This window comes from Patella vulgata, chromosome 5 (genome assembly GCF_932274485.2).
Source record: "Patella vulgata chromosome 5, xgPatVulg1.2, whole genome shotgun sequence".
NCBI classification, from domain to species: Eukaryota; Metazoa; Mollusca; class Gastropoda; family Patellidae; genus Patella; species Patella vulgata.
This window is the reverse complement of record NC_065883.2, coordinates 10,289,055-10,302,742: the sequence shown is the minus strand read 5'-3', so window position 1 is coordinate 10,302,742 and position 13,688 is coordinate 10,289,055. Positions and strand designations below refer to the sequence as shown.

Below are 13,688 nucleotides of genomic sequence, written 5' to 3'. Positions count from 1 at the left end.
TCTTGTTTCAATGAGAAATAAATAATAATTCCAATTATTTTATATTGTGCATCATGATAGGAAAGACAACTCTATTGCGAGAAGGTCAAGGTTGAATAGAAAATGATGCGGTGCTGAAAATAAACCAATGTTCAATTGTTTACGAACTTTGGTTAGAATTTATCATGCCGCCAACGATACAGACTGGCTCTAGAGAAGACAGAGATAAAAGGGTTAGACCTGGAGAAAAAAGGTGAGAAATATGGACCATGTTTTTTTTTATTTTCATATTGCTCTCAACAAAATAAACAACGATAAAATAATATCTGACTGAAAATGACAATAATGACAATGATGATTGTCACAATGAATGTTTTGATTCGAGTTTGCCAGAGATAGGCCTACCTGTAATACATGGACGCCTACATGTTAGAAAATTGAGTGGCCTAAACATCCTTTGATATAATATAATAAATAATGTATTAGGAAATATCAGGTACTGGTAGACCTATATCAGAAAATGACTACATTGAGTATATTTTATGGGTAAATAAACATCCTTTTATACAATAAATATATTATGAAATATCAGGTACCAGTAGGCCTACATCAGAAAATGACTATTACGGGTAAACTGCAATATTATATGTAGCTTGTGAATGGAATAAGGAAGTAAAACATGTTGATTTCTATATAGTAGACATATTTTTTTATCTATTTATTTATGTTACATCTATACTGTGATTTAAATTAACTTTTCTTCTGTGTTCCAGGTCAGATCTATTATGCCGTGTGAAGTTCAACAATACTTTGCCTGATATTCCATTTGATCCAAAATTTATAACATACCCTTTTGAGAGTAACAGGTTAGTTCCCCCCATTATTTAGTTGAGGGGATTTTTCTGAATGATCTAATATATGCAATTAAGAGTAGGGTCACCTGTCTCCTGCTGCTAAAGACCCATATACATGTATGCCCAAATAAAGCTATAGGCCTATTATAAATAAAATCAAAGATGTCTGTGTGTATGTTCTCCCATCAAGCTTAGTTGACACGATCCACCCCCACATGTGTGGTATCAAATTAAGCAGCATGACCACGTCAATGTTTTAGGCCATGATTCGGTTCTATTTGGCCCCAGCTTGTTATTTGGATAAAATTGAACCATACATTATTATGTTAGTCCTGGTTTTCGTTTAGAGGACATTAACCCACATTTCTCTGTTTTGGTTGAAGGATGTGGCTTTTCCATTATGAGATTCAATACTGTTATATGCAATTAAAGGCTTGATGTGATTCGCAGTTTAATTCATGTTAAATATGTACTCAAATTGATTATATATAACATTTAATTAAGAAGTCAAAATCTGGATTTTAACTAGGCCCATCAGGTTTCTCCTCTACCAATAAAAGATGATGCTATCTTGTTACATAGTAAATAGCATAGATTGATGAAATTTCAATTTGTCATAACTTTGTAAATACTGAATGAAATTGTAGCATTTATATTCCTGTTAGAGATTAAACTTTCACGATACATGTATATTGTTGTTTGCAAGGGATTCCTATTACTAGTATTAGTGCTAAATGAAGTTTTGACCTTATATGTTTTTCATTACAGATTTATACAGTATAAACCAACATCTTTAGAAAGATCATACAAGTATGATTTGTTAACAGAGCATGATCTAGGTGTTACTATAGACTTGATCAATCCAGAAACTTACAGATTCGATCATAATGGTAAGTTGTATCACTTGATATATTGAACATCCAGGTTAGAAATGAAGTAAGTCTAGTATTAAAGAAAATTAGTGGATCTATTCTGTGATCATTCAAATATTATTTCCATGGATATTTGCTTATGTTACAACATTTGAATCTGGAAATCTAATCTTTGATTCAAATCTTGTTTTATCAAAGAAAATCTGCTTTTAATGCAGGAATTACAAAATTTCTTTCTAATAGTCTACTGGGTAGTTGTAGAAGGAAAGGTTGAATGAAATGGGGCTTAATGTCCTACTGTTTAGAAAGGTTAAAAGGTTTAGTATATACCTATAACATAATTCAATGAAAGAAACATTAAATGGTTTGTACATGATGTACAATCTGGTTTTAATGTAAAAGTTACAATTTTTTTCCTATTCTACTAGGTATTTGTATTATATATATATTTTTTTCTAATATTCTACTAGGTATTTGTTGAAAGAAATGTTAAATGTTTTGTACACTTATAGAATAAATTGATGGTTGTGTTATTTTCTTTGTAGTTTATCCAGAACCAGAAGATGAGAGATTATTGGAAGATGAACTCAATACACCAGCCGATGCTAAAAGGTTAGATTTTTACTATAACATATTGTACTTGATTATAACAAGTGAATTATTGTTGAAACAATATTGAAGTCCAGTTATTGACAAATAGAAGATTTTTATACGCCCACATGTATACATTGGCATGCACGTAAAAGATCCCTTAGAAGATTTTTATACTCCCACATGTATACATTGGCATGCACGTAAAAGATCCCTTGGCAGTAGGCCATAGTGTGGCTACCCGGGCAAAATTTCCCTCACAGCAGACTGTATGGCGTATGCCTGTCTTCATTAGTCAAATCGGAGCAGAACAGTAGGACGTTAAACTCCATTTCATTTCATTTTTACAAAATAAATATATTGAAAATTTTATACAAATTACTTTATTCTGAGCGAAGTTATCAATGTTTGTAGTTTTGACAAGATGTGTACTTTGATTGTTCATGGTCGTAACCATGGCACTGGTTCCTTATGGCTTAAATCATTAAATGGTTGAACCGTTGTAATCTACTTAAAATCGTAGCCGTCTGATGGTATCAAGAGTTAATTATGGTCTTGTCATGTTAATAAATGTCTAAGTACTTATTTATATAAATATTAAGGCCTAAAGAAAGACCTGCAATAGGCAGATTCAGCTCTTTAATCTTGATATACGTTAATTAAATGTTTATTGATATTTTCAGGTCTCGACACAATAATACAAATGTCTCCTGGTTGAGGAAAACAGAATATATCTCCACAGAATATAACAGATTTATACAAAAAACAGACAAATCAGAAATCAGGTGCTTGTTCTTTGGAATTATGTATTTACTTGGAAATAAGGCCCCTATCACAGACACTATAAGGCACAAATTCAGGAACCTGTCACAGACAAATTCTGTTCCACTGGCGAGATTTCCAAATCGTTGTTACGTGCCCAAGAACCATAGATGCAGAATAAATAGTCTGCATGTTTCTTGAGTAAAAATTATAGCATCAGGATTAGAATTAAAATAAGAAACACAATGATCTAGATTTTATTGTGGTCAGTATTTATACTTTTTATCACCTAGATGTAGAATTACATACATCAGTGGAAATCTTGCAAAATTTTGTAAATACTGAAAGAAATGGAACCCTTTTTATATGGATATTTTAGGGGGATCACGGTGGCTAAGTGGGTAGGACGTTGACTCACTACCCTGGAGGTCAGGTGTTCGATCCCTGCATTGGCTGAAAAAGTTCATCCAGATTTTCCGGCATGGTTCCCCCTTGTCAGTGATACAGGACAAGGGCCTGGCAAGGACAGCTGTTTAGTCGTTAGGATGGGATGAAAAACTGAGGTCCCGTGTACACAATTGCGTGCACGTAAAAGATCCCTTGACAGTTGGAATTCGATATAAAAGTAGGCCGTAGTGCCACTGTCCGGGCAAAATTTTCCTCATGCCCATCTTCATTACCCCAGTAGGAGCAAAACAGTACGATGTTAAACTTCATTTCATTTCATATACTGATACAGTAGAATCTGTATGAGCAGCCACTCCTATTCAGCGCCATCTCCTTGTAAGCGGTCACGATAAATTCCCCCCGTAGAAATTCTGTTGTTTCATCTCTTTTTTCAACGGTCACTCCTCTAACGCAGCCAGCAGTCACTATTTTACAAATAAATTCCCCAAAATATCGCCCATTCAACGGCCATTGTTGAATGATACCATCTTGTCGTTCTTTGTAACACCCCCGCTAATCCCGTGAGTAGTAGTTAATTAACTGGACCCCCACTGATCAGGTAAAAAGAAATGTAAACATAACAATCAACCCGGGATTATCTGTTAATTAATCTTTTGTTTTATTTAACGACTAACCTGATCATTGTTTTTACGCGTAACGACACATTGTTTGATACTGATTGAATAAAATAAAAGTACCGAGTTTTGTCACGATCAACGACACATTATTTGATACTGATTGAATAAAATAAAAGTACCGAGTTTTGTCACGATCATCTAGTATCTCTTTATTGTTAAACAGACGTTTTAGCGCCTCCTATAATATTACATACAGAGTTACACCCCCTGTAAATAGTGATAAAATTAGCGATGTTTTTTTGTTCATGTGCTTTTTTGATAAAATAAAATGAATTCATCGATTTTCTTCACAAAAATGGATAAATAGTATCGAATGCATCACAATGGTAGACAGTAGTATCGAAGGTTGGTACAAAATGACAAGTTTACAGAAGTTATGTCCGAAATTTGAGTAAAGAATTTTCGTTCGGCGCAAGATTCAGCGACGGTCAAATTTACCGCTTCCAATGCATTTAAACGTAATATTTAATTTATGTCAGCACAAAAAGCACCAAGATTTTATTAAGAGGCCACTCCCGTTATGTTATGTCCGTGATTTGAGTAAAGAATTTTTCGTTCGGCGCAAGATTCAGCGACGGTCAAATTTACCGCTTCCAATGCATCCAAGCGTAATATTTAATTTATGTCAGCACAAAAAGCAACGAGATTTTATTAAGAGGCCACTCCCGTTAAGCGGTCAGTTGTGAAAATTCCCTTGGGTGGCTGCTTAATGCAGATTCTACTGTATATTGGTTTTAGAGATTGAACTGTCAAAATATTGTAATATGCTAGGGATTCAACATTTCTCAAATGACAACCAGAGATTTTAACAAATATGATTATAATTTATTTAGAGTTGGTTTTAAAATCAAACAGAAGATGAAGGAAGATGATATGTATAAAGACAGAGACAGTCAAATAGAAGCCATAGAAAAAACATTTGAAAAAGCTAAAGGAGAGGTATGTTTACTTGTCTGAAATAGGAAAGTTTTATTTATTTTCAATTTCGATATGAGATTCGCAACAGGGTGGAATGGACCTAGGGGTGCATTAACAAAAATTTCAAAAACCTAAGGGAGAGGTATGTTTACTTGTCTGGAATAGGAAGGTTTTATGTAGTTTACATCTTGATGTGAGTTCCACAACAGATTGGGCTCGGTAAAAAACATTTCAAAAAGCTAAAGGAGAGGTATGTGTACTTGTCTGGAATTAGACAAGTTTATTCAGTTTCAATTTCGATATGAGATCCGCAGCAGGTGGAATGGACATAGGGTTCAGTAAAAAACATTTCAAAAAGCTAAGGGAGAGATATGTTTACTTGTCTATCATATTTTGTATAATAATATCTATGAATTTGAATATTGTATAATACTATATATAAATGTATATTATATTATATATATAAATGTGTATATTGTAGATTACACAGCATTACAGTAAACCTAATGTAACACCAGTAGAAGTTTTACCAATATTCCCTGATTTCAAGGTTAGTTTAATCTGTATTAATATTCCCTGATTTCAAGGTAAATGTAGTACAGATTCTCATACATCATATTGGATACTTAACCATAGGAAATTAATGATAAAGACTTTGGTAACATATCCACAAGCCTCTTATAAACTAGAGAAAATAAAAAGATAACAGAAGATTATATCCAAGCTCAGATTCGATCAGATTAAAAGTGGCACTGGCTTGTCAAAATAGTATGCCGAATGTTACAAATAATTTTTTTATCACATCTTTGTCAGTAAAGAACAGAATTGAAACATTATTCCTTTTAAACATACATTATGCAAGAGCTAAATGTTATATCTTCTATTTAATAACCCTCTGATATCTACTTAAGTCTGGTTAATCACAACTATATAATGTTTTCTCTGGATAATTGAATATTGAGAGCCTCGTTGTGAGGTTGACTTGGTAGAATGGCTGAATAAACATCAAATCGACAATCAATTCTTTTGATTTCAATTTATAAATCGGCACAGCGCATAATCCCCCGCCGTTGTAAGTTAACATAAATCTGCCTATTGCAGGTCTTTCTTTAGGCCTTAAATGTTATATATACTATTAATTAGACATTTATTAACATGAAAAGACCATAATCAACTCTAGGTGTCATCTTAGGTGTTCGATTTTCATTGGATTTAAATCCGATCTGCTGTTCAACATCCGTTGATGATTAAACGCAAAAATTAATAATCAAGACATTGTTAATTATTGTGACAGTGGTAATTATGACAATCAAGGCTACAGTGATTTTAAAATTAAGTTTTCTCTGCTTAGAGAAATATCTTCACTAGCAATAGAGTAATTTGAATGAAATTTTCAATATATTCGTTTTGCATTATCTTTTTTCGAACTATCATAGCAAGAATGGCTAGCACTTTATCTAAATCTTACATAATGTATCTATAAATATTCAACTTGTTCATTATTTTAGTTTGCAAGTGATTGAAAATTACTCAAATGATAATCTATGGTTTTAAAAGTTTTGATATTTTTTTGTAGTTATGGCAACATCCGTTTGCTCAAGTTCTGTTTGATTCTGACCCTGCACCTAAAGGTCAATCTTTACCTGCACAGATGGAAGAAATGTCACAAGCCATGATCAGGTATGTAAATATTTACTACCAAGTGCTTGAAACTAATATTAAACAGTGGGTTGTCTCCTGATTTCCTATGTGGAATGGCCAGCGTGTTAGATCAAACAGTCCGTCATTGAGTCAAGTAGTGGCATGATTTTGACCCAACACTTGCAGGTGGAGGGGATGTGGTTGAGTCGGGCAAACAATTTTTTTCGGGCGATCATCAAATTTTTTGGCAGTGGCCAAATGATGAAAAAATAGATGTAATGGGAAAAATATGAAAATTATTCCACCCCACAAAAGGAAGTTCCCGAAATCCGGGACTGTTACTGACCAATGGGTGAGGTGATGCAATTCCCAACCGGAGTTCAGAGTTTCAGAAAATCACACAATTCTGATTTTAAAGTGAATCAGAATGTCTAGTTCTCAAGCCCAAAATGCAGTTCCAGAAAATTGCTTAGTGTAGTCCCTCGTAGCACATTGCATGGTATATTCCCTCATAGTGCACTGCATAGTGCATTCCCTTGTAGCACATTGCAATGCTTGTACCTGTCTTCATTATCCCAGTCAGTGCAGTAGGATAGTACATCCTGTTCACTTTAAATCATTTTCACCCAATAGTTTGGATACATGTTCTCTTTCATTTCATTTTCATATATATATATATTTTATATTTACAGAGGAGCTGTAGATGAAAGTGGAGAACAGTTTGTAGCCTATTTCTTACCAACAGATGAAACGTTAACAAAACGTAAACGTGATGCTGAGGAAGAGAAAGATTATGTTACAGATGAAGTGTAAGTAATGGTCATCTGGGAATTTGGGGGTCAGTGATATAGGGAGCTGCGGTGGCTCACTCGGTAAGACACAGTATGCTAACCAGGTGGTGTTAGGGGTCACTCCCAGTGTTGGCCACGAAAATTCTGCAGGATTGTCTGCCACAGTTTTCCCTTGTGCAGGACAGAGGCCCTGGCAAGGACAGTGTCTAATCGCTTGGATGGGATGAAAAACCGAGGTCCCTTGTACACTTAGTAATCTGAAAAAAAAAGAGTAGGCAATAGCGCTGCTGACTAGGCAGCAAGTTAAAGATCAAAATAACAGGCAGTAGTGTTACTTACTGTCTAGTCAAAATATATCTCATCCATAGCATACTGTATGACTTCATCAGGCCAGTTACTGTCCAGGCAAAATATAGCTCATAGCACACTGTATGACTTGATTAGACCAGTTACTGTCCAGGTATAGCACACTGTATGACTTCGTTAGACCAGTTGGTGCAGTAAGGTGGGATGTTAAACCCCATTTCATCCCTAGTGATACAGAGAGATAGAGAGAAATGGGGTTTAACGTCTACTCAACACAAACTAGGTCATTTCGGGACTTGAACATGGACAGACCTTATGACCTTAAGCACACATTTTAGACCAGTTCTCTCACTCTATGTCACAGACCTTGTGATCAAATGCACATGCGTTAACCATTCTGCCACCCAAGCCCAATCCAGTGAAACCCCTACGCACAATCAAAGTATTGAATTATTATAATGAAATTGAACCATATGTTAGTCCCTAAATGACCTAGTTTGTGTCGAGTAGACGCTAAACCCCAGTTCTCTCTGTGTGTTTATAATCTAAAATGATTCTAAATAGTTGAAAATTCTAATATTTAAAAAAGCAACATAATTAATAAGGCTCCAGTATATTTAGGTTTTCCACTTTTAAAGATATGCCAATTTTGAAATTATTAGTCACAAAACTCCAACATCACAAAGATTAGTAAAAATAAATGTCAGTCTGACAAACAAATTATAACAAACAGTATTCTACCGTCATGTTTATACAGTTATCTAATAACTTTAAGCTTTTTGATGCAACCCTTTGTGAATACCTTGTGCTGGCAGCTATAATTGAGGTCCTGTATTATATATTTTTCATTCACTGTTGAAATAACACAAACACAACTTTATGGATAACAATCACTAGTAACTTGAATAGTGCAACGTTTCAACAAGTATCCTCTTGTCGTTATCATCTGCCTTGTACTTGGTAACAACAAGAGAATACTTGTTGAAACGTTGCACTATTCAAGTTACTAGTGATTGTTATCCCAATCTGATTAAAACACAGATCTTATTTCGTTTTATTTTTTATTGCTCAAAATTCTGTTTTATTTGTCTGTACTACACTAGGATCTGGAAGTGTTGTTATATAACTCACATTCTGGATGATGTGAGGGATTAGCCAATAAAACGGTCTGTTACCTTGAGTTTTTGGCGTGAGGTGCACAGAACTGTGGGTAACCCACTAGAAACATCAACGCTGATTGGTTAATCAAATGGCTGATGTAATAGGGTCAAAAGTTACTTGTACAAACTCTTTCAGGACCTTCCACTACAACTTGTCAGATCTTCATGTAGTAGCGGCCATCGAAAGTATATGAAAAAAAAACGAACTATAGATCTGTTTTTTAATTAGATTGTTGTTATCTATAAGGTTATGTTATTTCCATGTTTTTCATATCACTGAATGCCTTATAAACAATATATCAATTATTGAGATGTACATCAATGTTTTATCAACAGGTATGACTACATGTTAGCCAGAGAATATAACTGGAACGTGAAGAATAAATTATCTAAAGGTTACGAAGAAACCTATTTCTTTGTGATGAGAGAAGATGGTGTTTATTATGATGAACTTGAAACAAGGTAAATACACAAATGTTTTATAAAGACAACATGGCAGTAAGACACTTGATCACTTGATCAAACAGAGTGACATGGCAATATGACAACCCATAAAAACACTCAAACAGAAGTGGCAGTAAACCAACCAGTTGTTGACTCAAAATTCAGTTTAATTTGATCTTCGTCATTGTTGGTTTTTGAAATTACTTAAATTAACGATGCATGATTTGCATTTATTGCTAAAACATCAAATTTCTCACGGTTTAATCTATGCTAATATATACTCAGATTGATTATTTGATATTTAATTAAGAAAACAAAATCATATATACCACTGTTAGATTATCTCCTGGCTTTAATTGATTCATTTGGATTTAAACATGCTCATCAATTTAGTTTTGCCAAATAAAGCTTGTGTCTGTATGAGCAGCATAGATTGATGGAATTTTTCAATTCCTCTTTTCTGACGTGGTTCCCTCTTGTCAGTGGTGCAGGACAGCTGTCTAGTCATTTGGATGGGACGGAAAAAAAACCTGAGGTCCCGTGTACACATTGGCGTGCGCTTAAAAGATCCCTTTTCGGTTGGAATTCAATATAAGAGTAGGCCATAGTGCTACTCCCCGGGTAAAATTTCCCTAATAGCACACTGTGTGGCGTATGCCCATCTTCATTATCCCAGTATAGGAGCAGAACAGTAGGACGTTAAACCCTGATATCTTTGTAAACACAAAATTATGGATTTACAAATGAAGAGTGTTATGAGGTGTTCTAGAAAGTAAGCATGTCCTGCCCAGTGTACAAGACGTGTATTATTTTTCCAGGGTACGATTAAGTAAGAGACGAAAGACAGGTGGAACTCAGGCAGCTAAATCACGACTTTTAGTAAAACATCGACCCTTTAACGAGAAGGAAGAAAATGCACAGGTAAGTTACTGGGATAATAAACGGAGGGAAGGAAAACTGCACAACTAAGAACAGATAGAACAAACCATACATCAGTGAGAACACATTATAATGTATGGAACGTCCCATCTTTGAAAGCAAAAAAAAAATCAAAATGGAACAAATTAAACGAATTGCACAAAACTAATAGAAATGGAACAAAATACAGTTAATGAAATATGGTATTATAAAAATCCACCAGCATTAATTAAAAGATAGATTCCATCTGATTAAAATACAGAATGTGGGTTACATAACAACTCTTCCAGATCCTAGTGTAGTAAAGACAAGGAAAATGAAATTTTGAACTATAAAAAATGAAATAGGATCAGACTGAAGATAGATTCTACTAATTAATAAGTAGCTTGTTAGAATGATTATTCACCAGTTTGTTGTAAATTTAGAAAAGGCTAAGCATTGAGAGTGCTTCAGTCAGATCATAAGAAATATATAAGCCTTTATTGAAATATATAATTACCATATGTTAATCCCAAAATGACCTAGTTTGTGTTAAGTGGATGTTAAACCCCATCTCTCTCTTTCTCTTCATTCATGTTTGGTGGCTCAGTGCATAAGCGTTGGCTCGCTGATCTGGGGGTGCCACGTTCGATCCCTGCTTTGGCCGAGAAAGTTCATCGGGATTTTCAGGGCTATAAAACATAACTTTGTTTGTATAAGTGCTATGAGCGTGACAGAATTTGAAGTTTAGTGCTGTATAAGTGATATGAGCATGACAGAATTTGAAGTTTACCACTGTATAAATGGATTGAACCATGTGTTAGTCCCGAAATTACCTAGTTTGTGTCGAGTGGACGTTAAACCCCCTCTCTCTCTCTCTCTCTCTCTCTCTCTGTATAAATGGACTTATTATTATTTTATCAATAATTATATTTGTATTTTGTAGAAATCACGACAGACCATGTTAGAACCTCCAGCAGAAGAAGAAGAGGAAGAAGAAGAAGTCCAGTTACCAGATATTACAACTAAATCAGGTATATTATTTAAAATATATAACATATTAAATCTTTGTATCAATAATCAAAACTTGTTAAGTCTTTGTATTAAATATACAACACATGATAAATATTGGTATTAATAATCAAAACTTGTTATTGTTATTAATACACAACACGGGTTAAATCTTGGAATTAATACTCTGATGTTATAAATAAACCCCCATATTTCTCAAACTCTTCATGTGTTTGATAATGATAAGAGAAAACTTGTCAAAATGTTGTGCTATGTGTGTAGAATCCAGTAATTGTTTTCCATATAAATTGTGTTGTTTAATTTGCTTGATTGTTAAATATCACTCAAGGATTATCTTCTTCAATCGACATTTTGTGGCAGTGGATTTATGCAAGCCAGAATATTTTTTTGTCTTTTATCCCAATAATCACTGAATAAGTCTATTGATTTAGAAATTCTAAGAGTTAATCCTCCGGTACATGGCAATATTATTGAATAATGTGCTTGTTTATCTCTTGATAACGTCACTGACGTAAACAAACACTATTTCAGTTACCAACTGAGTTTTTGAAATATGGCAATTTTTGAGATTCAATAAGTTTGGAAATGCAATAGTATGGTTAATTTCTTTCCTATCAAATTTAAAATCCATATCTCATTGCTGAGGTCTTGTGTCGACCTGTGTATACCATGGGCAAAACGTTAGAGTTGATTAGTTGGGGTTGAAAATTACGAAGTTACACCCCATTTCAATTCATTTATGTCATATGTAAATGGTCTTGGTTCAATATATGATATATTTAAATTATTTTATTTTTTAGATGATGAAGGAGGAAATAAATCCCCGAGATCTGGTGACGAAGAAAATAAAAGTGAAGACGAGGAAGACAAACATAGCGTCCAATCAGGCGGAAGCAGACGAAGTCGAAGTAGGAGTAAAACCCGTAGTAGAAGTCGTAGTAGGAGCGGAAGTCGGAGTCGTAGCCGCAGTCGTAGCGGAAGTCGAAGTGGGAGTGGCAGTAGAAGTAGTAGTGGCAGTGAGAGCGGAAGTGACGCAGGAAGTAAAAGTAGTGATAGCGAAAGTGAGGCTGAAGATAAGAAAGGAAAGAAAGATGAAGAAGAAATCTTTGGTAGTGCTAGTAGTAGTTCGTCGGATAGTGATTAATAACATTCATTGACAGTGCTTTATATCATGTTCAGTTAGGCTTCATTATAAACTCCTCCCACAATCAGAAACAATCCTTATATGGACGTATAATATCTGTCATCTTCATTACAAATTCCTCTCACATCGGAAATTATCCTTATACGGATGTATGTCTTCATTACAAACTCCTCCTACAATCAGAAACAATCCTTATATGGACGTATAATATCTGTCATCTTGATTACAAATTCCTCTCACATCGGAAATTATCCTTATACGGATGTATGTCTTCATTACAAACTCCTCCTACAATCAGAAACAATCCTTATATGGACGTATAATATCTGTCATCTTGATTACAAATTCCTCTCACATCGGAAATTATCCTTATACGGATGTATGTCTTCATTACAAACTCCTCCCACAATCAGAAACAATCCTTATAAGGATGTATAATGTTTGTCATTTTCATTATAAACTCCTCCCACAATCAGAAACAATCCTTATATGGATGTATAATATCTGTCATCTCCGTTACAAACTCCTCCCACGTCGGAAATAATCCTAATATGGATGTATAATGTATGTCATCTTCATTACAACTCTACCCATATCGAAATATGTATAGTATCTGTTATCTTTTATTCAGAATTTTTGCAGATGTTGAAACTACTTTTATGAAAATTTTAACAGTTCACCTCGGTGTAATGTTAAAATCATGATTTATATTATATCAAGAATAATAAATTGATGAAGAATTTAATAGTTGAGTCGCTAAATCTATTTGTTAAGTCCAGCTCAATTTTTATCAAAGTCGCTGAGATGTAAATAAGGTTAGGGCACTTGATTGTTGGCGAGATTGTCAGTTAGGATTGGGGCCAGGTCCAGGGTTAGGGCTGGGATTAGTGTGTTAGCCCTGTTTACATCTCGTGACCTATGACGAAAAATTGAGCTGGCCTTATCATTTAGCACTAACCATAGTTGAGTGGCATTAAGAAATTGAGCACAATAGAAATACAACAACCATTTATAAGGAATGCTATCACTGGTTTTCAAACCTTAAAGGGGCATTATGTAAAATGATCATTCTCATAATATTCCAAAAATAGATAAATCAAAATGAATATATTGAAAATTTCATTCAAATTACTCCATTTTGATCAAAGTTATCAATGGTTGTAGTTTTGACAAGATGTGTGCATTCATCTTAACTACCCTACTGGTCATATG

General features: G+C 34.2%; 1 protein-coding gene across 1 annotated transcript; it reads left to right on the top strand.

The window, feature by feature from the left end:
* Positions 1–73: 73 nt before the first annotated feature.
* Positions 74–13,221, top strand: LOC126821946 (RNA polymerase II-associated factor 1 homolog). Its single transcript, XM_056101355.1, has 13 exons — positions 74–232; positions 753–845; positions 1,602–1,723; positions 2,251–2,317; positions 2,980–3,081; positions 4,977–5,082; positions 5,543–5,611; positions 6,638–6,741; positions 7,395–7,511; positions 9,296–9,421; positions 10,222–10,324; positions 11,247–11,334; positions 12,133–13,221. Exons 1-13 carry the CDS (start codon positions 165–167, stop codon positions 12,474–12,476), a joined length of 1,509 nt encoding a protein of 502 aa, XP_055957330.1. The 5' UTR covers positions 74–164; the 3' UTR covers positions 12,477–13,221.
* Positions 13,222–13,688: the final 467 nt, after the last annotated feature.

Coding starts and splice junctions, on each gene's coding strand:
- LOC126821946 (XM_056101355.1), top strand. CDS start 165: ATGCCGCCAACGATACAGACTGGCTCTAGAGAAGACAGAGATAAAAGG. Junction 1,724..2,250: donor TTACAGATTCGATCATAATG/GTAAGTTGTATC, acceptor TTTTCTTTGTAG/TTTATCCAGAACCAGAAGAT. Junction 3,082..4,976: donor ACAGACAAATCAGAAATCAG/GTGCTTGTTCTT, acceptor TAATTTATTTAG/AGTTGGTTTTAAAATCAAAC.